Source organism: Candoia aspera, chromosome 1, assembly GCF_035149785.1.
Source record: "Candoia aspera isolate rCanAsp1 chromosome 1, rCanAsp1.hap2, whole genome shotgun sequence".
Lineage (NCBI taxonomy): Eukaryota > Metazoa > Chordata > Lepidosauria > Squamata > Boidae > Candoia > Candoia aspera.
The window spans coordinates 97,465,747-97,493,145 of NC_086153.1; the positions used below are offsets into that span (position 1 = coordinate 97,465,747).

The window sequence follows — 27,399 nt, forward strand, 5'->3', positions numbered from 1 at the left end:
TTGAAACAATCTTGTTTTGAAGAGGTATCAATGCAATATAAAAACATTTTATCCATGCCTTATCCCAAATGCATAGAACTGGAAAGGAGGCTGCATATACCATTCTTGGCCACTTAGATCCCTGACTTCGCCATGTTGAGTATCAGCGTCTGCAAGCAAGTTCTATACATAATTGTTTGAGCTCAGTAGACTACTTGGCACCACCAATCCCACTTGTATTCAAATGAATGTTAGAATTTTCTTGTACACCTTACTGTGCAATAAGGCTGTGTAAAGCATTCAAGAGGGGTGCTCTGCAAAATGTGTTGGCACAAGTGAAGCATTATCAAAGTATTAAAGCAGCTGCATCCTTTGAAAGGAATGCATAGCTGCTTAACTGCAAGTGCAAGTTCCAAGTGCATGCATGAATACTTCCACTGGCTGCACCCATGTGTAGATAGCTATGGACAGCCTTCAGAGTAGTTTTATGAGCCTTCCAAAGGATGCAGCTGCCTTAAAGCTTTCAGATTCTTTACTCAAGCTGATAAATTATACCCCTTTCAAATGTTTTGCATAGTCCAACTGTCCAAACATGTCAAAGAATTACCAGAAAGGGTAAAACACCAGAAAATATAGGCAGGACAAGAAAACATGGCCCCATACTTAATTTCAGGCTTCACCAGCAAAACATTTTATAAGAACACATCCACATTTCTGTATTTCTTTGACTCTGTGCAGTATGTGTGGGAAGGGAAAATACATTTTTAGAACGCTTGTATATCTATACAACATAAACCTTTATCTATACAACATAAAAATGTCTTACTTCACAAGCATATTAGGCTTTTTAAATAATTTATTGAGATTATTTATACTCTACAATATGTGATGAACTTAACTTGTAATAAGTTACTTATTAAAACAAATGGTGAAAACTAAGTTAATCCAATGAAAAAGGCATCAAATCAGTAGTTTCTTTTAAAAAGTTTATTAGGCTGACATTGCTATGAAAGTGTGCAATTTAAAAAAAACACTAATATCTCTGCACATAAATATCTATATCCTGTTTGCCCAAGATACAGTTTTTGGATCAAATTAATATGTACTGTACATATTTGTGATTTTCTTCATCTTAATCATAAACAGTCTTGATCAATGGAAAACAAAAGCAAAAGTATTCTTTATGCTTCTGACCAGTAATGTTACCATCAGCTGTTACTGATAACACTTGATTACTGGAATTGCTTATACCATAAATAGCATTAAATTTTCAGAACAGGAAATGAAAGACACAACTCCAACTGAACAGTTTTATGGTAACCAATTAAAAAAAAGTTAAAGCTTCACTTTGTTTCAAAAAGTCCTGTCCAGCAGGACATACATTAGCAGCAGAATGCTTTCCTTTTGTGTCTTGAATATTATATATACGTGCATGCACAATCCACATACTGTTCAATCAAGGTATTAGATCTACATTCATCAAGACACTGTTATTTCAATACACGTCGCACACAATATAGAAAAGAAACTGTATAGGCCATTTTTAAACAAAAAGGCACTTGCTTAGAACAAGACAATATAAAACATTTTGGATGTAGCTTCAACCAACATGAACAACAGTTAAGAGCCATTGGTGTACCAACCTAAATGTTCAGAAAGATACTGGGAAAATATTACCTCAGAATTGTTACTGAAATACATTACAGAGTTGCAACACAGTTGAGTATAGGAAATACATTGCTTCTTAATATGCTAAAACCTGTATCTAAAATACTATAGATGAATCATAGTCATAAAAGTTGAATGGCCGTTATCCATCGATGACAGCCATAAATCTCTAAATGGAAACCCCCTTAAAAAAAGCACTATGCTGATATGCTGGGGACAAATAACAAGAAATAATTATTGTGTTCATGTTCTGTCTTTGGTATTTCAAAAGTATTAAGCAAAATGCTATTGGAAAGCAACTGTTGGACTAGATAAGAGCTTCAGCCTGAACCATCAAGTCAATTCTTATAAATAAAAATGGGATGACACAGGTAAGAATTAATTTCAGTAAATACAAATGAAATATGTTGTATCTGGTGTTTAGTAGATTTTGAAATGCAAACTCTAGATCTTGGACTATGACTAATTACCATGCTTCAGAAGGACAAGTGTTTTCATATCCAACCTATGAAAAACGTAGTTGGTATAATGGGGTCATGGGTCACAATGATGCCAAAAGAGGCCAGTATGTTATATTGCAATGCTACAATTCCTACCTCTCATTTTTCATTTTATGAACCATTTTCTCCATTAACTGGCTTAATAGAGGACTAGAAGTAATTTTATACAATGCATATTATATTACTGATAAGTTGCTTACTTTTAGAACTTCCATGCAAAGAAGTAAATTTATGCTGAAAGCAAGAGTTGTTTAATTTGGATTAACAGGTTAAAACAAGGAATAGGAGGAATAAGTCTTATCAAATGTACTTTTGTCCATCTTCTTCAGTATTATGAAAATACAGATGCAATATTTTGACAGCTTTTAGAGGAAAAACCAGTATTTTTCTTACAGTCATATGACAAATTTTGTACAAAGGGATCAAATTCAAGGTAATGCAAATTTGGTAAAGTTTAGTGTTTCTCATTTTCAAGCTATTAACTGACTACATACTATCAGTCCTAGAATACACTTTTAGAAAAAACACAGGATGTAAAACTTTTTTCTCTTGAGTTTAATTTACTTTTTACAACAAGGAACAGAAACACAACTGTAGCCCAATTAATACTTTATTTTGGACTCTGCTGGAATGGGATCAAATAAAACATCTTTCTGAATATTTCTAGGTAAATATTCAAATACGACAGTCTGTACAGCGCCAAGATATTCAGGGGATGGGAAAGGATAAAACTTAAGCTCTTAATATGCAAAATATTTTTTTAAATAGAATGTGGATATGCCTACTTTTTTTTCTGGTAGATCTTCCTTCATCTAGTGGCTACTTACTCTTTTCAACTCAATGTATGCATACCCATGAAAAAAAAAAGTCAATATATGATCTATCTATCTAAACTAACTTGATCAGTTATTTCCCTATAAAACCAGAGGCACTCATACAAAGAGGGCTCATCCATTGGAAAAACAAAATATCCCACTGGTCCAGGCAGCATGGCTGATGTTATCACTTAAGAGAGGCCAAATCTTGGCCCTTTGTGGGAGGGTTTGGAAATAAATGGGGTGTTTTAACTCTCAACCCCTTGGTCTCTTACTTTTGTCTCTCTCAAAACGGAAAAGGGCGTGGGGAGTTCTAAGGGGTGAAATGTTCTTAAACCAATGGGGTTTACTGAATAAATTTCACCTTTATTTCACCCTGAACTGCATTAAAGAACAGGAAGTTTCACTACACTCAGGGTTGCAAAATCCCTGCTTATCCATTTCTCCATGGTTTTAGATCACTTTAATGGAATTCCTTGCATGTCTCCAATGATCCCCAGTATTATTTAAAATGTGCTTCATATCTAGTTCATACAGAAAATGTGGCTTGGAGGTAAAAAAAACTGCACATGTATCAAGCTTCCCTCCCCTTCTTAATAAAAACTTGAATATTCCTGAAAGCTGCCCCCGAAGTGAGAGATCCCTCCAGTTGTTGGGAACTACAGAAGGGGCAGTTAAAGATTAGCTGCCACTACTTTAATTCTCATGGAAGATTACAGAAAAAGAATAATAGAGACATTGATTCTGAAACCAGAGAACATAGATGTTTTTATTTTGTTTTTACCACAGGAAGTGTAGTATTTCAGATTTACTTTATGTAAATTAGTCAATCACTTCCTTTCAGAAATAATCTCCATTTCTTTGTTTTTGTATAATCAAATAAAGTCTATACAGCACAAAAGTACAATAGGTCCAAGTGTAATTTTACCACATACTAGATTGTTTAAATAAATTAAAATAAACAAACCATCTTGCCTTCTCACACAGTCAGGATTTCATATACAATTTCCTTGGAAATGTGACACGAACAGAGACGCTATGAAGTTATCACATAAAATTGGCAATGCATTAAGAATATTAGATTATGGATGCCACATAGAAGAAGAAAAAAGACATTCACTCCATTGTCCTTGAAACTTCTGTATATGACTGCAAGTGCAGATTAATATTCTATATACTCAGTAAATAATTAGTACTCTACAGTTCGTAATATTCTGTATTCAGATCCTACTGCCATACAAAACTAGACACCTCAGACAGGCAAATGGGTAAAGCAACAACTTACATAGCTGACATCTATTGGTAGGAAATGAAGTATTCTCCTCCCATGAGATAGAGCTGATCAGTACTATCAGACCTGACATCACAGAATTGCTATGCACGTGGTATAGAATGGAGGGCTTTATTCTCTAGCATATTTTGCCAATACTGAGACATTCAGAAAGACAACACAATCACAGAAGTCTTTTTAAGGCATAAATCATCACTGCCGGAGGGAAGTATAAACGGATGGGATGCAACTGTATTTTTGAATAAAAGGTCACCTGACATATTTCATAGATTAACATCAGTAAAAAGAAATGTGTTCAATAACTCACCTTTTTTAAATATGTCAAATCTATTAAGTTACAGGGCAGCTTTCTCTGTTTTTAACAAAATCTCTGAATGGTGTCATCTTTAGAAAGAAGACAGGCAAGCATCAGTTCAGGCATCACCCATAGCACCCCCTAAAGAGAAATCATATTTCTTATACTTCATTGAATGTCTTGGTAAAGATTGTACCAGAAAAGGAAGTGGTATTGTTATATGATTACAACCATCTGTTATTTTTTTAAAAAATCTATTATTTCATTTATTTATTTATTTGATTTCTACAGCCGCCCATCTCGGCGAGTGACAGTCAATGCATTAAAATAACCTGAACAGTTTTAAAGAAAAGTGCACTAGGAAATAATATATTTGTAGCCAAGAACTGTATTGCATTGTGATTATGATTTTTACAAGGTAACTTTATTTACTGATAGTGTCCAAAAATAGCATAGTAGTTTGTTATAATCAGAGAAAGCCTATTTGCTGAAACCAAACACAAGCTAAATATCAAATGGAGACAGAATGTCAGTAACTTCTCCATTAAGATGAAATCCTCATGCAATTTAGTATTTTACTTTAAATGCAAATACATTTGGCAAATACATATTTTAAAAAGCATTGGATAATCTAACTTTCCTGGGGTTGTCATATCTAGTTATATAGCAATCAGGACCATAAAATACTATATAAATACTTGAGTGGCACAATATCATTCAAGCTTTTCTATTTTTCACGGTCAAACTAGTAAGAAAAGTTATATCCTAAAAGGAAACTTTTAAATAATTTAAATATTTCAAGTCTTTTGCTTTGATAAAGTTACATTATATAAATAAAAATATGGAAGGTGATTTCCTTACTATAAATAAGGAAAGGCTAGAGACATGGGGGACAACTGTAATTTAAACTGGAGTAACTTTTCTCAGAAAGTGACAAGTAAGCACCAAAGAACAAGCCAGAAATTGTGTAAGAGAAATCATAGTATAGTTTGTAATATTCAAGAAACGATTCAGAAAAACAATACAATTTCTCCCAGAAACAATCCACAATTATTTGAAGATTGTTAAAACCGAACATGTTCACTGATGTATAGTTAAGGCTGACTGAAGTACAATTTTTAACAATTAATCTTTAATAGGAGGTTTAAAGAACGTTTCTAATGCATATACTTTTTATAGGGTAGCATCAGATGACTCATTCTGGAGTGCAATGTACTAAAGTAACTACAGGATTTGACTGAAATGTTTCTTCAAGCAGCATGATTTGTGTTAAAAGTTAAGAATTAGAATGGGAATAAAGCTTCAACTTTAAATTTATTTTAGGCATAATACAAATACACATATGTGTATTTTGTTTATATCTATGTATCAACCTTTTCAAAATTGGAATACTACCCAATTTATATCCAAGATGCCATAAAAAAAGAAGCAAAACAGACATGCATTTATCCAGCAAGAGTAATCCACTTATAGAAGTTAGGCTTCCATGAATAAGATTGTCTTATGTGGTCCCTATGTGCAAACATGAATGAAAAAGACTGCAGCATTTCATAAGGGTCCACTTATGGACCCTTATGGATAGTTCAAACGCTGCTGGAATGAGCATGCAAAATCTGTATGCAAAATCATTAGTTATTATCACTATCAAGACCTGACACTGCATTTTAGCCAAATGGGCTGGATGATATGCATTAGTTTTTGCACACAATTTGCTGTTACACATGGAGGTCTCTGAAGTCCAAGAATTACTGTATAGGCAGTATATTTCACAAGGATAAAGGAAGGGGAAAAATAGGAAAGCAATGCAGGAAAAGATCATTCTTAAATCAAATGGAAGCCTTGACATTGCTTTAATGCATCCTGCACTATAAACATCAAATCCAATCATAACTTGGATGTTTGAATGTTAGTAATAAAACAATGTTTTCACAAAAGCATCTGACATTATAAGGAAGGACTAAAATCCCTGAGTAAATCAAAGACAATAGATACGTTTGGCCTGAGAAAACAATTATTTGGGATTAAGTATACAATCTTTAAAAAAAAGTTTCTTAAGGCAACATTCAACTTTGAGAAACACAACAAAGGAAAACCCTTTTTGACAAGCTAAAACCTATATTAATGACATATAGTTGAATGCAGATTTGTGTTAATAGCAGACCCATTGAAATAAATTGGTCTAAAGTTAGTCTTAATTAATTTAAAGCCCATTAATTTCAATGGATCTAAACTTATTTTTAATAAATAAAAATTATGTTAAACTGTAATGTCTCTTTTGGGACTCACCAAAATTAGTTTAATTTTAACGGGTGAAAAGGCAGTAAATTTGGGTATTGTTTGGGTTAGATGATGCAGAAACAGAATTTAAAATGAACATATCTACCAAATAAGAGGCATCTGTTCAATTCAACTGAGGCCTTATAGTGAATCTAGATTATATACTACAGTCCATTTTATACTGATCAACAAACTGCTCCACTTAAGTATTGCTAAAATGTGCACTGTGTGTTCCCTTCCTGTACAATGCATACAGCCTATTAGTGTTAAGACAGATTGAACTAAAGAGCAAAAGACCTGCAAAATAGCCACTGTTTTCAGTAATACTGTCTTGCTTTTTAAAAATCTCCAGTAGTCAGTGAAAGAAGTATTAATACCTCAGGCTGAATCATGCTGTCCATAGAGTGTAAAGAGAACTCCCAACATTGACTAATGGAATGTCATCCAAGCCACTACTAGAACAATCGGGGGACTTTCCAAAACAACATGAGAGATTACTCTTGAGCTGCAGGTCCTTCATGAGAGAAAGATTCTTCCTCTCACTGCAGAACTACTTCAGTGACTCAAAGGACACTTTTAAAGTTCAATTCCTAAGAACTGCAAATCATGTTCTCCCTTTCCCCAGCATTCTCTGTCACCCTGGACATAACAGAACAGCAACTTAAAAAAAAAATCTCCTCAATTGTTCTTATTCCTAAACCTGTTAGCTGATTATTTTTTAATTTTAAATCCAATAAAGGGTATTAGTTTCTAAAAAATCCCAGCAAGAACAAAATGTAATTCAACTAACTGCTCTTGAAGTCAAGCAAATATATCATTCAATTTTGCTGTAATAAATTGTTTTTAAGCAGCTTAGAATTTTACTGGTATTTTTAACTCTATCGCTTATATCCAGTATCTATGTGCACATGGGCCAATTTAGTATACAATAACCCACTCTATGTCACTTGGGGGACACCAGAGACTGAAGAGGAGTGTGAGTATGCTGAGTCCATACAAAAGCATAGAGATTTCATCCAGTAGCCATGCTCTTTCTCAACTTTTAGGGAAGAATCATGATATAGCAGGCAAATCAGTACTGGTAAGGTCCACATCATCTCCTCACCATTATGAAGAACCAGACCAACTGGCACTGTGTTTTAATTGGCCTCACATTAAGAACACTTTCCTGAACTATGGACATTCCTAGATTTTCTTAGGGAAGAACTAGAAACAGTTTTAGACATAAACTGATGCAGTTCTGTGGAAATGTAATATATGTGGATTACCTCACAGCAAAGTGTTATTTTCTGACATGGACTTCGCTGAACACTGTGAAAGACAATCTGCAAGATGTATTGTTTTCTGCATTTCCTAACTCTTGGAAACATCCTTGATTTCTGTTGCATACTAGGAGTCATGCTACTGTTCTGCAGTATTGATATGGATGACAAGGCCTGCATGTCAAGATACCACAGAACCACCACAGAGCAGGTTTTTGTCTCTCTAATTAAGTTAGACAGAGCGAACTGCTTATGCAATCCAAAACACTATAAATGGATGACATTATCTCCCAAACATCCAAGCTAATTCTTCCACCTTTTCAAACGGTAGTAAAGTATGAGACATTCATGCTGTTCTAATCATTTCTCATTTCTATTCTGGGCATCTGTCAACAGCTAATAATGTGGTTCATGTGTAAGATAATTACTGCATTCAGCACCAGATACTACCAATCATCATACTGTTGATGATCATACCAATCACCAAAACAGAATACTGTTAATCAATTGCCAGCATGGAACCAACCCCTGAAGAGAAGTCACCTTCACTCAAATTGCTTCTGTAAAAGTTCTAGAATTATTGTCAGTAACTGGAGAAAAATGTTGCTGAATTATATACTCCTTTCATGAGCTTATCAGTAGATATGCAGCTACAGTGCAGATATAAGCTGTTCAAGAAAGGAGAGTTGAACTAAACCCTAGGCAGTTGGGTTGGGAGTTTTTAAAACCCTTTTTTTTAAGTTGATAAACCTTCATTTTGTCTGAGGCCCCAGATCAGAGCAGCATTCTGGCTTGTCTTTAGTAGTGTACAGTGCAAAAGGAATATGGCAGATGGTCCCTAATCTCTGCCAGGGTTGTGATGTCAAGACAGTTAACCAGCACAGTATTCCTATGTTGCTGTTATTTTGCATAAGCCTTGCAGGATCAGCTCCATTCAGATGCACAACTCTTCACTCGTACCAGGGCATTTCTGTTTGTGGCCTTTTCTTCTTCTTTTTACAAAGGCAATAGATGGGAAACACAAATAAACCTGTTAAAAACAAGAGAAAACATCGTACTTTAAACATATACCCACACTACTACGGTACACAACTGTATTCTGAACTGAAATAAACACACAGTTCAGTAGCAATGTACATAACTGTTGTTCTCCAGAGTTCTTACTCAAGGCACAAATAACCAAGCTCAAATTATCCTACTTTGGACACATTATCACCACCAATCGGTGTTGATAGGGGAGGAGAGATCGGCCCCACGGACCCTTCTTTGTGGGGTGCTGCAGGGATCAGTACTCTCCCCTCTCCTTTTTAACATCTACATGAAACCACTAGGCGAGATCATCCGTCACCATGGGATGAGGTATCATCAGTATGCTGATGATACTCAATTGCATATCTCCATCCCAGGTGAAGTGATGCTGTGACCGCCCTTTCCGAGTGCCTGGGGGCTGTGGGGGCCTGGATGGGGAACAACAGGCTTCGACTGAACCCTAGTAAGACAAAGTGGCTGTGGATTAATGGCACCTCACGTGCCAGGAATGTGTCATCTTTAGTGCTGGATGGGGTTGCACTGCCCCAGACAGACCTGGTGCGTAACTTGGGGGTCCTCTTGAACTCATGACTCCTGCTCAAAGAGCAGGTGGCAGTTGTGGCAACTTCGGGTTGTGCGCCAGTTACACCCTTTCCTGGACCGAGACGCCCTTCGAACAGTCACTCATGCCCTGGTCATCTCCCATATAGACTACTGTAATGCGCTTTACATGAGGCTACCCTTGAAGAGTATCCAGAAGCTTCAGCTGGTTCAGAATGCAGCCGTACGGACGATCTTGGGTGCTCCAAGATTTGCACATATAACACCTTTGTTGCGTGAGCTGCACTGGGTCCCAGTTTGCTTCCGGGTCCAATTCAAGGTGTTGGTTATTACCTTTAAAGCCCTACATGGCATGGGACTGGGATATCTGAGGGACCGTCTCACCCCTATTACATCGACCCGCCCCACCCAGTCATGCAGAGAGGGCATGTTACAGACCCCATCTATAAAAGAATTTCATCTAGTGGGGTCTCGGAAGCGTCCCTTCTCTGCTGTAGCTCCTGCCCTTTGGAACATCCTCCACCCAGAGGTCAGGCAGGCCCCTTCACTCCTGGACTTCCGAAAAAGATTAAAGACCTGGTTTTGTCAGCAGGCTTGGAATGGGAGGGGGAATAGTTATACCTGGGGATGGCTAGCGCCCTAAGTGATTTTGAGGGGCCTGTTACACACACGGACTGACTAAAATCTTCTGCCACTTAGATTTTATTATATCTTTATTTTATTGTATTGTTGTATTGAAATGGCTTTAAATTTTAACTTCATTTTATTGTAAACTGCCCAGAGTCCCCCATGAGGTGAAGATGGGTGGTGAATAAATTTATAAATGAATGAATGAATGAATGAATGAATGAAGCGAAGACCCAGCTCTCTCAAAAAGGTTCTAATGCTGGGAAAGGTGGATGGAAAGAGAAGAAGAGGATGACCAGCAGCAAGTTGTGTGGACTCAGTTACAGGGGCAATGAGTGTACCATTGGGAGACCTGAAAGAACAGGTTAGGGATAGATCATCATGGAAATAATCTGTGTGGTTGCTAGGAATTGAAAACAATTTGATGGCACATAATAAAAATGCTTGCTTCAGAATACTCAAGTTTATAGCAATGTGTTCTATTAAGATTTGTATCACTTTTCTTTCAAGAGCTCAAGGCAGTGTATACAGCACACTGTCCTGCAAAGTTTCCCCACAATCACTCTTGAGTCAAACTGGACCAGCTTAAGGTTATCCAGTGAGTATCCATGGCTGAGGATGGCTTGGATTCATGAAAGCATGAATGAAAATTATGACTCAGGAATAACACTGAAAATGCAATTCTAGAAGTAATAGCATTATAAAAATACGTTTTGTGGAAAGACGCAATTCAAAACTAAAATCTCTTCTTTAATTACGGCATATGTAAAACTTAAAGAACTCAGAAAGTAAATGAAAATCCTGGTATTTTTGCAATGTATGCTACAGGATAATTAATATTTTTAATTTGTTTAAGAACAGTATTCATGGACACAGATGCTTGGAAAGAAATAATATTGGGTATTTAAAAAAAATCTGTAAACATTTCAGAAATTTCACTCTTGGAGTAGAATTTGCAACTGGGCCAGTAATTAAATGTATGGCACTCTGAAAACAGTATGTAAATGAAGGGATTTGAAGGCAGGTAATAAATACGGTATTACCTATATTTCTAAACTTAAGATGACTTTACAGAATGTACAGAAAATCACTCAACTTCCTCTCATGACTCAGGCTATCCTTTAAGACGTATCTTGGAGATGTGGCAAGTGGTACTTTTTAAAAAATATATGAAGTTCAAGTTTTTTTTTTAATTGTATAACAATCAGCTTTTACTTTATGGGATCTCTGATATGGCAACTGGAGGTGACAATTTGTCCTAGTGCCCACCAGGCTCCCTCAGTTTTATCTTAAGACAAAAACCTAGAGAGAGGAAAAAAACCCTGCTATGGTGCAAAGCAAAGTGCCAGCCTCCAGCATCATCTTTATTTTCAGGGAAGTAAAAATGGTGGGCAGGCCAATACTTTGTCTGGAAGTATGCTTATCTACTCAGAAAATGGACACAAATAAGTGAAGAGAATTTTAAAATGTGCTATTTGTTAGTATTTTCAGTGGTTCATATTGTATTTAATTATTCTAACTCGTGATATTTTTTTAAAATTTAGCTTCTTATAATGATTGGAAGAAGGTAGCAGTTTCAACCAAATCTACTAGACAATTGGGGAACAGAGTAAAGGAAGTTGCAAGAGGAGGAAGAATCAGAAAAAATCATTACCTACCTATACCAGTGGACCTTCCACTGGATCATAATCCCTTCAATCCATGAAAACCTAATGTAATCCAAACTAATATACTGTAGTTAATGTTAAAAGTGAACTATGTGGACTGTTACTTGCAAATATTAAATATAGCCAATATGTGTCTTCCAAATGTGCAGTTACTGAATTGCAAGGTGTTGATTAATTTATAAATAAATAAATAGAGGTTGAATTTCAGGGGATGGATGGATGGATAGAGGTTGTGGTTTTAATCAAATTTCCAAGGTCTCAATGTCAAATATCTCTGAAACCTGTCTTCCTTCTCCATTTATAATTTCTTTGAATTCAATATATTCCAGATTTTGAAAATTATATAATTCAGAACACACCTTTTTCTCTTACCTACTAGAACAACTACAGCTCCTATTACCAGTCCCAAAACCAATATCACTGGTGCAATAAGTAACTTCCCACCTGAAAAATAGAAATAAATAAATAAAAAGATTATGAGATATTTCAGACCATGCTATTTTAATTTCTGTTGGGGACAAGTTTAGCTTTGAATATTAAATATTCAAGGAACATGCATACCGTTCACTTACATGAGAAAATGATAAAACATTTTTGCCTTTTATGAATGTAATTATCCCCCATAATGGAGAAAGCATTTATTCATTTATTTAATTTATACAATGTATGGGCCACCCAACTCCTGAAGACTGAAGGTCACTGCTTTTTAAATCTAACTGCAGTTGCATACAAGGAAGTGGGATTTCATCAGAACTAGGTTATAGGAGAAAAAATTTAACTTCCCTCATCTTCTCAGTACAAATTGTACCCTTTGTCTAGGATTAAATTTCAAAACTACTTATAAGACTGAAAATCACACTATTAATTCAATATATAATTAGCTCCTTACAAAACACTATAGTAATTTTTTTTTAAAGCACAGGAACTTCCACTTCAGGGTTTCTTTTCTCTCTGAAGAAAAGGGGCTGATAGAAGGTAGAAGTGCACAATTGTAGAGTCTACTTCATTTTTTCTAAGAGTAGTTTAGAAATACAGTACACCCAAGATATTTGCACTTTCCAGAACAAATGTATTGCCTGTCAAATATAAGCTGTGCATATTCCAGGTATCAGTCAAAAATCAAACACTGATTCCAAGGAAGGTCATTAAGTAATTGAACAATGCACCCAGCAGCTCTTATTCATTGTTACTTTTAAATAACAAAGAACAACCATTTCTCACACTTGGGAATAAAACAACAGATATACATACCCAAAACAATATTTGTCATGAATTTCAGTATTCTAATTGGATTTTAGCATAATATAAACTCACTGCACTTGTTTAACAAAACTTTGCTTATCTCCCACTTTTGTTACTGCTTTCCACAATATAAGTAGATGCCCTTCATTTTAACTAAATCACGATGAAATTGCAAACAGAATTTCTTGTATTACTGGTATCTTTTATGTAGTCACAAAGTTCATTTAACCTTCTAAAGTTCCACAAAGAAGTATTGTCCTGAGAAAATTTTTTTTTGGAACCCACTGTTGTAATATTACTTTCAAAGGACTCCATGTCATTATTTGGGAAAAGTACATAAAATCCAAATAGATCAGACTAGGACTACAAAATACTGAAACTGTTTCCAGAACCCCACCTATGTTAGTCTTTTACTGCAAACATAAGTCTTGCAGCCTTTTCCAGGGTGGCACATTTACTCTTGCACAGGGTCAGGTCAGCAGCAAACCTAGGCATTCAGCCAAGAGTTGGCTGTTCCAGAAAGCCTTTGGGGATGGATGTTATGGTGGGTCCTGCCCCTGCAGTAGGCAATAGTTGCTGTTGGGACTCTTCCTCAGTGTGTCAATAGTTAGGAAATTACAGTAAGTGCCACTGAGTTCTGGTGGGTTTTATTCCCCCTCTTAATTCTTTCAATTTTACTTTTCTTTTATGGAAAGTCACTCAGCGCCTTTTTGAAATTCAGTGGCCTACATATCACAGAAATAAATTAATTTTCTTAATCACTGTCCACAACAGTTTATGCAGTAAATGAATTTGCTAGCCTTTAAGTTATCACCTGATTTTTTAATGTATTTTCTCCAAAATATTTTACTTCCCAACTTTAAACTAACAACGGAAATGTCTCAAAGCATATCTGTTAAAAATAAGAGGGCAGTTTTTGCATGTTCAGCAGACTTTCTAGAAATGCAGAGATAAAAGTTTATAAATGAAAAAAAAATTAAAAATCCCCAAACATCTCTAATTGATGGCCAACTATAGCTTGAATCTCCAACATCACAACCATGGTTCTACCATGGTGCCTCCCTTGGTGCCAGCTAAACAACAGGTTTCACTTGATTACTAATTAGTTTCAGATCATCCTAATTGAAAAATAATAACTAGTGGGAAGTTGGCATGTTATAAGCACAAGCTTCAGGCAGAAATGTAATGTCTAAGAATGCTACTGGGCTCTTCATAGACCCTAGAGGCATTCTTAGAAAATAAAAACAGAGCTTTGTTTGAAAGTATGCTTACCTGCAAGTTGATTATTTAAATCTACCAAAGAGACACATAATATAAATTAGCCAGATAAAATAAGAGGAACACAGTACATAGAAGGAACAATGAGTATGACCAGGCCATAGTGAGTTATCTTGAAGGAGGGAAGAATTACAGTTGGTAAAATGTAAACTAATCCTGTTTTCTTTTTTGCTTTTCTATACAAGACCTAAATAGGATTTTAAAATGCTTCCAGATGAGGTGTGGAAGGAAAATACCATCCCTTCTTCCTTTTGCAATACTTTTTATTTTTGGATAAAAAGTTTACTCCCCTGCAAAATGATAGTGAGGGCTTTCTTTTTTTTAATTAAAGTTAAACTTACATTGCAAAAAGCTTGATGACATTTAGCATGCTGCTGCAAAGTGTTTTAATAAGGCAACTAAAACATGCTTGTGAACATTACATGATGCTGTTCCAGAGGCATTCTTATCTCTGTGAATCCAGTCATCTCTATTCATTAGGAACACTTCAGGGAATGTTGCTCCATAATCACAGTTTTGTTTCTGAAACACTGGAACATGAACTTAAGTTTTGTTTTGTGTGCATGTGCATGTTATTTTTCAAAAATAATGCTCACTACCATTTTCAATGTTCACTGTTATTCTGTACATGCTGTCCTATAACTGACTGCATTCCATTTCATTTCATTTCTGTGTAAAAAGATGTTATCTTTTCTTTCCTGGGATCCTGTGGGGCAGACAATGTGTTGTAGAAAAAGCAGTCAGCACCATTCTTGTTAAGTAAACAAGCCAGCAGATAGCACAGACAGCAAGCCAACAGACAGTATAGACAACAGTATAGTAGACAACAAAGAACAAAGCAGTTAGAGATAAAGTAAGCTTCCCCCAATGGCCTTTATCACAGCCTGCATTCCATCAATTGTAACATAAATGCCCAGGTCTTATAACATATCCAATCAGTGAGTAGTGCAAGTTTGCTTGTATTACGTATGTGTAGGAGATAATAAAAGAATCTGTTCTGTAATGCATTGTAACCAGATTAAAAGCCTGCAGGAAACAAATAGCTGATTAAAAAAATCAACTGGTAGAAGCAAAAATTTCATCTGCAACAATTCAACTGCCCTCTTCCATACTAGCTTCTAGACTTTGTTCCCAGTTGCCTAAAACAGGACATTTTAAGAGAGATCAGTGTGCACATGCCTACTCTGAGAATATTTTATGTACAACAGTTTGTCTACCCCTGGCTTAAAAGGAAGCACTGGTGGCAATGTTAACAGAGCTACAACTTTACTCACCTATTCAGAGGAAGTGACTGTGCCCCTAAATTCAGACATAGCAATCTCCATCCCACCCATTCAGATTAGGTAAACACCACATCCTTCATAAAAATATGAAGAGGGAGAGTGGGGTACCAAAATGTATTCCATGAGATCAGCCTGGGGCTAGATAATCAGGTCCATTGCATTTATATTTGCATTGGACTCCAAATGATCTGTACAATATGGTTTTACATTTCCTAAAATTAATGCAGTCCACAGAAATTTAAGCCATATTTTATGTTTATGGCCATACATTGGCTGACGTTAAACAGGTGTTATGGCTATTTTAGCTCAAGACTAATGCACCCAATTAAAATGTTTGGGCTCTTGGCTAGCGCAACTCCCATGAGGTATAGCAAGCTTGTGTGTTGTTGATTAAAGCTACTGATGAAATGTTTTCCACTTCATCTAACTGCATCAAAATTCATTCTTGTCAGTAAAATCTTTCTGTATCTGTTGCTCAATTTATTACAGAAGTTAAACCAATATTCCAGCATTAGCAACCTTGTTCAAGCTTTCCCTAGGCTATAACTGTGGCTTTTAAGAATGGACTTTTGCCACGTTTTTTGACCTAGGCAAAATTAATGAAGAAACAAACTCCTGAAGACATGGGGAGCATAGCTACTTACTGACATTCAGATGAAAATTGTCTGCAATGCTTATGGCAGCACCACCTATATGCAAAATCAGAGAAATGTGCATTTGATCTCATCAAGGTTGGATTCCTAGAGTACCATGCTCTCCTGTCCTTTGATCTCTGTAGAGAATAAGGGAGATGACCTTGAGAGAAATATGCAAGACCATTACATAAGCAAAAAGGGCTGAAACTTTCTTGAAGTCCCAGGAAGCAAGATAGTATCTGGAAGAGACTCAGGCAGGGTCCTCCTTGATTTACTAGGGATTAAGAAGGAGGGCAGGTAAAACACTAAGCCTTGCAAGATTCTTTTACTATAGCCTATCTCAATAAAATATAGTTATGATCTTCCTGTGGAATTGATTTTATGGTCTGGTTTGCCTAGTCTACCTATTCTAGAGAGTTGGGAAGATGGCTTGATGAAAATATGCAAGAATTGTTACCTTTGCAAAGGGGGCTGAAACGTCTTTTAAACTCTGAGAAACAAGATAACATTTGGAAGCAGCTCAGGCAGATACCTCCCCAGCCAAAAAGAGTGGGGAGGAAGGTACAGCACAATCAGACTTGCACGGTTCTGTTATTATGTTGTTGTTATTCGTTTAGTCGCTTCCGACTCTTCGTGACTTCATGGACCAGCCCACGCCAGAGCTTCCTGTCGGTCAACACCCCCAGCTCCCCCAGGGACGAGTCCGTCACCTTTAGAATATCATCCATCCATCTTGCCCTTGGTCGGCCCCTCTTCCTTTTGCCTTCCACTCTCCCTAGCATCAGCATCTTCTCCAGGGTGTCCTGTCTTCTCATTGTGTGGCCAAAGTATTTCAGTTTCGCCTTGAATATCATTCCCTCAAGTGAGCAGTCTGGCTTTATTTCCTGGAGGATGGACTGGTTTGATCTTCTTGCAGTCCAAGGCACTCTCAGAATTTTCCTCCAACACCACAGTTCAAAAGCATCGATCTTCCTTCTCTCAGCCTTCCTTATGGTCCAGCTCTCGCAGCCATATGTTACTACGGGGAACACCATTGCTTTAACTATGCGGACCTTTGTTGTCAGCGTGATGTCTCTGCTCTTAACTATTTTATCGAGATTTGTCATTGCTCTTCTCCCAAGGATTAAGCGTCTTCTGATTTCCTGACTGCAGTCAGCATCTGCAGTAATCTTCACACCTAGAAATACAAAGCCTTTCACTGCTTCTACATTTTCTCCCTCTATTTGCCAGTTATCAATCAAGCTGGTTGCCATAATCTTGGTTTTTTTGAGGTTTAGCTGCAAGCCAGCTTTTGCACTTTCTTCTTTCACCTTCATCATAAGGCTCCTCAGTTCCTCTTCACTTTCAGCCATCAAAGTGGTATCATCTGCATATCTGAGATTGTTAATGTTTCTTCCAGAGATTTTAACTCCAGCCTTGGATTCCTCAAGCCCAGCTTGTCGCATGATGTGTTCTGCATACAAGTTGAACAGGTAGGGTGAGAGTATACAGCCCTGCCGTACTCCTTTCCCAAACTTAAACCAGTCCGTTGTTCCATGGTCTGTTCTTACTGTTGCTACTTGGTCGTTATACAGATTCTTCAGGAGGCATACAAGATGACTTGGTATCCCCATACCACTAAGAACTTGCCACAATTTGTTATGGTCCACACAGTCAAAGGCTTTAGAATAGTCAATAAAACAGAAACAGATGTTTTTCTGAAACTCCCTGGCTTTTTCCATTATCCAGCGGATATTGGCCATTTGGTCTCTAGTTCCTCTGCCTTTTCTAAACCCAGCTTGTACATCTGGCAATTCTCGCTCCATGAACTGCTGAAGTCTACCTTGCAGGATCTTGAGCATTACCTTACTGGCATGTGAAATGAGTGCCACTGTTCGATAGTTTGAACATTCTTTAGTGTTTCCCTTTTTTGGTATGGGGATATAAGTTGATTTTTTCCAATCTGATGGCCATTCTTGTGTTTTCCAAATTTGCTGGCATATAGCATGCATTACCTTGACAGCATCATCTTGCAAGATTTTGAACAGTTCAGCTGGGATGCCGTTGTCTCCTGCTGCCTTGTTATTAGCAATGCTTCTTAAGGCCCACTCAACCTCACTCTTCAGGATGTCTGGCTCTAGCTCACTGACCACACCGTCAAAGCTATCCCTGATATTGTTATCCTTCCTATACAGGTCTTCTGTATATTCTTGCCACCTTTTCTTGATCTCTTCTTCTTCTGTTAGGTCCTTGCCATCTTTGTTTTTGATCATACCCATTTTGGCCTGGAATTTACCTCCGATGTTTCTAATTTTCTGGAAGAGGTCTCTGGTCCTTCCTATTCTATTGTCTTCTTCCACTTCCGCGCATTGCTTGTTTAAAAATAATTCCTTATCTCTTCTGTTATTATAGACAATCTTAATAAAAGTAGTTCTAGTCTTCCTGTGGAGTTGATTTCCTGGTGTGGTCTACTTAGTGGGGCTGACATCTACCTAGTCTACCTACTTAGCCTGATCTACCTTCTCTGTCTATCCAGAGAAACATTATTGGTGCCAGTAGCTCTGCATGCAAGTGTAACACATCACCCTCTCCTGTCCCTTTCTCTCCATGCCTACAACTCCATGTGCAAATACACTCACCAGATTTGCCTGTCTTTCACTCCTTGTACTAGCAACTCTGCATGCAAATGCATATATCATGCTTGCTTGTCCCTTGCTTTCCATGCCAGCAACTCTGCGTGCAAGCTCACCCAGCGCTCCCATTTCTCCTTAAGGGTTACTTGGAGAAAAGTGACACCAAGGCAGTAGCAAGCAAGTGTTTCAGAAGAGGATAGGAACAAAGATACAACACCAAGGAGATGGTAATGCATGCATCTGCATGATAATATACATATACAATGACAAAATCAACCCCAAACAGTACAACTGCAACATCAAGTCCACTTTTGGTTTGCAAATGATTTGTCTATTCTCTGCTTTTAACTGACTTTTCTGATATTTAAGAGACAGTTGGCTTATCTGGCTTATAAAAAATATTTAATGAACAAAGGAACTTGGTCAAGAATCAGCATGGTCATATGGGGATTCTTCACTGGACAAGAGATCTACAACAGTAGTAAGAGGCAGATTATGCAACATCTCTTATTTATTTATTTTTTTGGTCAGGGGCAGACTGTTGTGCACTGTAGAAACTTGGCTGTGAGCAGCTCACAAGTATGACATTCACACAATGGTGGAACAACTTGGAAGAAGTTGAAGAACAACTTGGATGAAAAGCAAGATCTAAAAATCTTTCATACATACTGTGTGTCGAAGTGTAGTAGGTTTTCAATACAATCTTACGAAATATTTCTTATATATCCCCTTTACCAAAACCAGTACAACAAAAGTAATTCCAGTTTAAAATACCAATACAACGTATCATCTCTCTCTCTCACACACACACACACACACACAGTGTATACTTCAGTAAACACTGGAAATGTTACGGTGAGGCTCATGCATGAGCAAGGGCTCATGCTCATTCAGTGATCTGTACATGTTATATCTCTGCTGAAGTTAAATCAATTGCTGAAATTTGTTTAATGCCAAGTAGCTCCTTCCCCAACCTCTATATAAAGAAATCTATTCCATGGCTTGTTTTACCTCTGAATACAATACAGAATTGGTAATGCACCATCTGATCTATTATTTAATTCACTTAACTGTATTCAGATGCTGCAGTGCTTTAATATCTTAATACATTAAAAAGCACTGCATTTTGCTTATTTGCAAACAATCACTGGGATCTGCAATATTGGCCCAAACATCAGCCACTTTGGAAGAACGTCTTGATTTCAAAGCAGCTGGGCAAAAAAACCTGCTTCAAGTTTTGCCTTGCTCTTTGCCAAATAGTTTTAAAAAGTACATTTCTTCTTTATGTTCTCCACCCTAGTTTAGCAGATGAACGGAATACACGACAGAAATGAATTCTTCTTCTGATAACCTGTCAATAAACGTTACCCCAATCCCTACAATTTATAAGGCAAGCTACAGTAGACCTCAGAATGATAGCTTCCACTGATAATTCAGTTAACATTGCAGTAATTGCTTAACGGAATGGTCAGTACATTTATTTTATACTTTACTGAGTTACTTTGCCAAGAGCTGCTGTATCAACTCACTAAAAGCAAATGTAATTACTACTGTTCCAGCTACTAGTATTGTTATTTGTACAGCTAAAGCAATGTGAACTCCAAATATTATACCCTTCGCCTAACACACTTGTCAGAATTTACACCAGTACCAGTATGGCATGTGGTTTCTTATACATTTTCTTTTTCACCCACTTCTCAATGTTTAGTATTTATTAGCAGCTCTATAAAATTAAAGCACGAGAAGCAGGGCCCTGCCAATAATGCAATAAAATTATTAAGAAATTCCCCATTAATTTTTTTAATGATTCTGAATCATAGACAGACAATCATCGTGTAAGTTTAGACAAATATATTTTAAGACCATCCGGTTATGTTAAACCCTGCTGCCTCTTAAGACAGTGGGCATTCTTTTGTTATGTTCACTATTCCATCATGATCTTGTAAAAGGGTAAGGAGGGCAAGGCCCACTCCCTGTTCGCACTGAAGATGTTGCCTAGCCTGGCAATGAAACATCTGCAAGAAAACAACTAGGCTCAGACAGCACCAAGGACTCCACAGTGTGAAACTAGGAATATAAAAGAAATCCACTAAAATCTGGGAGCAGATTTTCAAGATTAATTGCGTATCAGTTAAGTTCAAATCATGTTTGTACAATTCTTTATGCGAGCTCTAGACGCACAGAATTAGGAAGCTTGACAAGTATACTTTAGGAAGAGATTCCCATGGTAGTGAATCTCATGTTTTGAATCACAATATGCAACAAAATGTTTGGAGGAGGAATGTTTATTATTCTACATGAAGAGTAAGCATTAGGGCTGCTATCAATGGCAATTACTTCACAGATAATACAATTCTCTGAACAGTCTTATCACCCACTTACCGCAGACAGAACCTCTTACAAATCTCCTTAAATGTGGACTCTCAGGGAGGTAGCGGTATTTGCATCCAAATATACTAAGGTTTGATGTATGATCTCCAAAGAAACGAAGCTGGCGGTATCTCTCTCCACAGCGGTAACAGAAGTTAGTGTTGCATTGTGAGCAAGTCATATGGTCACAACCTCCTGTTCTCTGAATATGAATCTTTAAAAGTAAAACAGGTGGGAAAATATTAATAAAAGAAGATGCCACCCAACACTTAACCACTTCAATAGTTTTATAATAAGTCATCCAACAAATTCTGAGGAGAGCTGCTGTTTTATTGATAAAGAGACTTATAAGAAAAACTAAAAGGCTGCTGCAGTTAAGGTTTTTAAATTACTGTTTAGACCCACAAAATTTCATAGACTTAAAGAGCCAGTTTGGTCTAGTGGTTAAGGCACCAGGCTAGAAACCAGGAGACTGAGAGTTCTAGTCCCACCTTTGGCACAAAGCTGGCTGGGTGACCCTGGGCCACTCGCTCTCTCTCAGTCTACCTCACCTCACAGGGTCGTCATTATGGGGAAAATAGGAGGGGGAAAGAGTATTAGGTATGTTCCCTGCCTTGAGTTATTTATTAAAAAAAAATAATAAAGGTGGGATAAAAATTAAACAAACAAATAAATAAAAGACTGGTTATTTACTCTGTAACAATGACATAAAGTTAAACCTAGGAAAGACAGTTGAAGTGCTGCAAGGGTTAAGAGGTTCAACAGAATTGACAAGATTTTTCAGCAGTTCAGAGACTTCCCAGACAAGCATTCCAAACAGCCAAGGAGGAAGTCATTATTCAAAGACCATCACCAAGCAGTTGCTAGAGAAACTCGCTGCCAAAGTCTTTGGACAGGACACAGGTTTATATTTATATAGCGTTACTGATATATTTTGGAAGGCAATTAATAGTATGAGTCTATGTCCAGACACAGAGTACAAATACATCAACAAAGACTCCATAGTGCACATGATTCTAGAAAAACTGAAATTTTGGATATTAAAATAATGAATTTAAATGCATTTAAAACATATATTCTGTCTCCCATAAATTCAATGAAAACTTGGTTCTTTAGATTTTTTTTCTTATTAAATGATTGTGTTTCTAGTTTATTAATGTTTGGTTATTGAGCAAATTCCATTCAACTATTTATCTATTTAACAGCATGTGTCTGTTCCTCAACTGGAAACCCTGAGTGGCTCACAATAATAAAGCATACAATAAAAGGGTCAAGCAATGAAAAAATCGTAAAAATAAAGTCATAATAAATTGTTTAAATGTTTTTTAAATCAACAAAGCAAAATCACATAAGTGCATATACAACAACTCACAAAGAATCTTGAAAAGTGCCCATCTCATTTTTACATTTTGGAAGCAAATCAAGATATTAGGTATTTTATGTGTGAAAAACATTCCCCATTAGTACAGCACAAAATATTTTAGATTCTACTTCAGAAGAAGGATCATGCTTGGAGTGAGTAGAGCAATATTTTTGCACGGCTTCTTTTCTGTCTCACCTAACCTTGTGAGAACAACAGCTTTCCCCACCCTTGATTTTTAACATTTTATTCAACACAATATACTTTTTTTTTAGTATGAATTCACAAAAGACTAAATTTTAGAAATTCTTATGTTGAAAATAACAGACTTCCTTGGAAGTCTTTCAAAAGAATGGGAAGAAATTTTAACCCAATGAAACACACCAGACTTTTCAACTGTATAACTTGATTAAGTTACAATTATACAATTGTACAACTAATCCTAGCCCTATAAAATAATTCAAAGGTTAAGATACATCTCCTTAAAATTACAGTATATTCATGAAAGAAGTTTTAAATTATACTGGAAAGTTGTAATCAAATTGATACATATTATCTCTGCTGGTGAAGTCCATTTACCCATTTTGATTGAAAGTTTTTGAAGAAATCAGAAAAATAGCATGTGGTAATTAAATTAATTCTAGTGTCACTTCACTGACTTTCCCCTTCCAGATTATAATATGGTGCAAAATAAGAAATAAATTCAATATCTGTTGTTAGCTGCCATATTTACTATAGCAAATCACTGGAAAGCTGAAGTACATGCTTTTTTAAATTAGTATTTAAAACTTTGGGAAACAGTAGCAGATTCTTGAATAATCCTTAACTTGAATTCTATACTCAGTTTCATATCCTGTAATTGTAAAATAGTAAGCCTGCCTTGACATTAAAAATAACAATTGCAGACTAGACAAAAATTGTTAATTAACTGAAAGAAGTAGTCATTTGTTTTATAGCCTTTTCCAGGAACCAAATAGATTAGTTTATTTATAATAAACACAAGAACTGCATATGAAAACAATGCTGAAAATTTGAAATGTCATTTTCAAATCAGGACAAAGTGTTCCAAAATATATTCCACTTAAATTTTATATAATGAGACTGCAGTTTGTAAAAACAAGCAGAACCAATTAGTGGAAACATGTAGCATATTATCACCCTTAGAACATAAAGCACAAATTTGCTCAATAAAAATTCTTGTAGTGTGTAAAAAGTTCATGTTCACTGCAATTTTCAGTGTTGTTAAATAAAGAAACTTGAAATACATTTTATTCCTGCAGATAGATTTTGAGTTCTGTATTTGTGAAACCATCTAACAACAGCTGTTTAGCATACAGGCTGCATTTTCAAGAGTGTGAAAAAGTCATATTCTATTTTCAGGCTAGTACTTGATGATATTATTTTCTTATTTACTGCCTAAATGCTATTTATACACTATGTTGCCAACATTTTGCCTTAATTTTACTTAAATGAGTGCCTCACTGTTTCAGTAACTTTTAGACAGCTCCTGCAAAATAAATGTGCATATTCCAACTTTTCAACTCAGAGATCAGAAATACTGTCCATGGGGATGAGGGCAACCATCATTCAGTGACCCCTCAAAATTTTGCAAGATTTGGTGTTTTTTCAAGACATTAAGTGATGGAGGGGAGTGCCCAAGCCATGAAATCACGTGATAATGCTTGTTCCTGAAAATATCACTGACCCTTCATGTACAATGTAGAAACTAAGCTACACTGTAATTCACCTTTTAAAAGTAAACAGTAAAAAAACTAAACTGAACATCATGAAATTTAAAAGTTTTTTAAAATTAAAATATTTTAATTAAAAAAACATTTTTACATAAAACTGCAACCAAATCAACTACACTGCACTGACCTTTCTTTAAGAGACATGGCGCAAATCTTGGTAATTCAGTTCATCTTTCATCAATAACCAACATTAGTACTTTAAAAAAAAAAGGCAGTATTTTTCAATACTGTTAAATGTCGATTTCTTCTTCAAAAAAGTTGTTGAAATTTCTTTTTCCCTGACTTCCAAGCAGTAATGTCTTGAAACAGTGAAATTCAATAACATTATCCAGAATAGTGTATTCTGAGAACTTGCCATTTAATATAACTTAGCTTATTCCAAAAAAGTTGGAAATGAGGGAGGGAAAAGCTATTTAAGCATTTTCTGTTTGCTGAGAAGCAGAACATTCACATCTTCAAAAGTCATCAGTTCAATATAAAGAGGGTGGTAAGAACTGTAAGTCAACAGATAGGGATTAGTTTTCTCAGTTTGATAAAATCTCCTTAGTATGTGTTAGTTCTACTAATTGACTTCACCCGATACTTCACAGAATATTGAAAGACTACGCACTGTCTTCTTACCTTGCACTTTGGACACTTTTGAGCATTTCTTTGCCCATGTTCAATTTCATTGGCCCAGTGACGTAGCAGTTTGTCTCCCTTTTTGAACTCTTTGCAGTTGACACCTTCATGCCACGGAGAGTGGCACTTAAAGCACCACACAAATTGGCAGGTTGGGCACTGGATCTGTTTAAGTAAGAGCATAAAGCAATAAAAATCTAAAGAGGTGGGGAAAATGGCTACTAAATTAGGTTTGGAAACCATAACTGAGTTCCTCCTTGCATGAAAATGACAAGGGGCTGGATGGAGAAGACATGAATTGGAAAACCACCTAATAATTCTGCAACTTCTTATTCACTCGCACAGTCAGATGAAACTCTTAAGAAGCCTTACCAATTGGAGAAAAGGACATTTCATTGGGTATGAACCTCGTTGGCAGCTTAGACTGATAAAATTCTTTTGAAACCAGTGTGTGGTCACTGCAGGCTGATTTATATAATTTACCTCCCAAGCATCATCACACTAATTCCAATTACTTCAACTAGTGTCACTTCTGATTCTATCACCAACATTAGTGCTCTAACCAAAATCGGAAGTCAAGTAGTAAAAGATCCATTTGTTATTACTAGCTTATGGTGTTTATTTCATTATCTTTTCATTGAGCACCAACTACACACTACCTTTACCTTAGGAAATTGAAGAAATATACAAAAGTTGGAAGTTCTTCTTAGCGATCAATTGAATAATGGTACATGGAAAACACTAATCAGTATTTAATCTTCAGTAGTTATACAGATGGCAGACCTTCCGCCAAGTGAATTAAAAGCTAAATTATAATGTTTAGTTTAATTTACATTTGTCCTGGTCATGCCCACTTTCTTTTTGTAATCTTGTACACCTCCCCAGCCCTGATGCCTGCCAAAGGCTGTGACCCCCAGTTTATAAAAGGTGCCCCTGACAGATGGGATTGTCAACAAAGCCCACTTAATGAAACAAGAAGCCTTCAATATTGCAATAAATGGGATCTACAACCAATCTTCAGGTGTACCCTTACACAGTAAGAGTGCTCCTGTTCACTGGCTCATAACAGACATTTGGGAATTTTGTTCAGGCTTTGTGTTGTATGCAAATTTTCCTGAAACCATAACAATTGTTTTCATTATGGAACCTTATTGTTCATATTTAAGCATAATATACTAAAGTACATGTTCAGGAAAACATTATACTCTCATAATGTTTTGGTGGTAATCTTAAAGAAACAAAGAAATCTGTTTTCATTGTCCACTATGGGCCAAGTATAATTATGTAGTTTTCTTAGTATGCTTATATTTTCTTTTCCTCTAAGGAAAGCAAATCTCACAAAATGAACAATGGAGACTATCTGCTGAAAGTGTCAGGTGTTCTACTCCTAAAGTATGCAGACACACTCAGCCTTCACTCCATTTATCACCTGCTTTCATGCCATTACGTGGGGTACTGCAACACGCAAATCTCAGACACGTCTTAACTTCTGTAAGAATCCAGAAAATCAGCTGTGTTAAATTTATTGTGACATGCCAAATGAAAACTGGTATCAGATTATCTTTCCTTACTAATATCAAGATAATCAATTTATGGACTGGACATAAGAATTATGGATTTTGTTGCAATGGAACAAGTGTCTTGGTAAGATTCCATTAAGATTTCAGCAATCCTATTAATCTGACCCTTAACTAAGGCCATTTCTCTTGCATGAGTTTTTGTACTCGTGCAAATTTACATAGCAAAATTTATCAGGGTTCTATAGGCTCTTAAAATAAGGCAGAGCAAAGCCATTAGAAGAACATTAATCAAGCAGAGGTCAAGTTCATTATGTCTTCCTGGTCAAGACACAGATCTATTTTATTTTAATTTTTGGAATATAAATTTATATATACAATGGATGACTGCAATGTGACCAAGCACCACTACTCCTTGAAATAACAATAGGCAAACTGTATAACCCACAACAAATTAACCACATAACTACAGGTCTTTCGTTCTAGGTACTTCTCATAGCCATTGACTATGTCAGGACTGCTAGCTATATTTATTTGATTTATATCTTGCCTTTCATTCAGGAGTTCAAGGAGGCATAGACAAATCGCTCCTATTTCTCCTACCATAAATGACTAAGCCCCAGTGAAATGTTGTGTTCAAACTGGTGTAACAGTACTGGGGAGTTCCATGTGCAAGACCATCCCAGCCATCAAAGCTCACTGGGCCAGTTGCTATCTCTTAGCCTAAACTTCCTCACAGATTTGAAAGAAAAAAAAATG

At 36.3% G+C, this 27,399-nt stretch overlaps 1 protein-coding gene and 1 long non-coding RNA gene across 2 annotated transcripts in view; one reads left to right on the forward strand and one right to left on the reverse strand.

The window, feature by feature from the left end:
• The first annotated feature begins 1,359 nt into the window (after window positions 1-1,359).
• Window positions 1,360-12,838, forward strand: LOC134502266 (uncharacterized). Its single transcript, XR_010068430.1, has 3 exons — window positions 1,360-2,018; window positions 10,815-10,902; window positions 11,849-12,838. It is a non-coding gene; the product is annotated as an uncharacterized LOC134502266 (long non-coding RNA).
• The window catches only part of RNF217 (ring finger protein 217), a 41,610-nt gene continuing 22,138 nt past the window's right edge, over window positions 7,928-27,399 (reverse strand). Inside the window, exons 3-6 of the mRNA XM_063310490.1 lie at window positions 25,124-25,288; window positions 21,404-21,605; window positions 12,344-12,415; window positions 7,928-9,117 (exon numbers count right to left, since the gene is read on the reverse strand). Coding sequence (XP_063166560.1) covers window positions 9,038-9,117; window positions 12,344-12,415; window positions 21,404-21,605; window positions 25,124-25,288 — 519 coding nt within the window. The 3' untranslated portion in view covers window positions 7,928-9,037. The remainder of the gene's footprint in view (window positions 9,118-12,343; window positions 12,416-21,403; window positions 21,606-25,123; window positions 25,289-27,399) is intronic.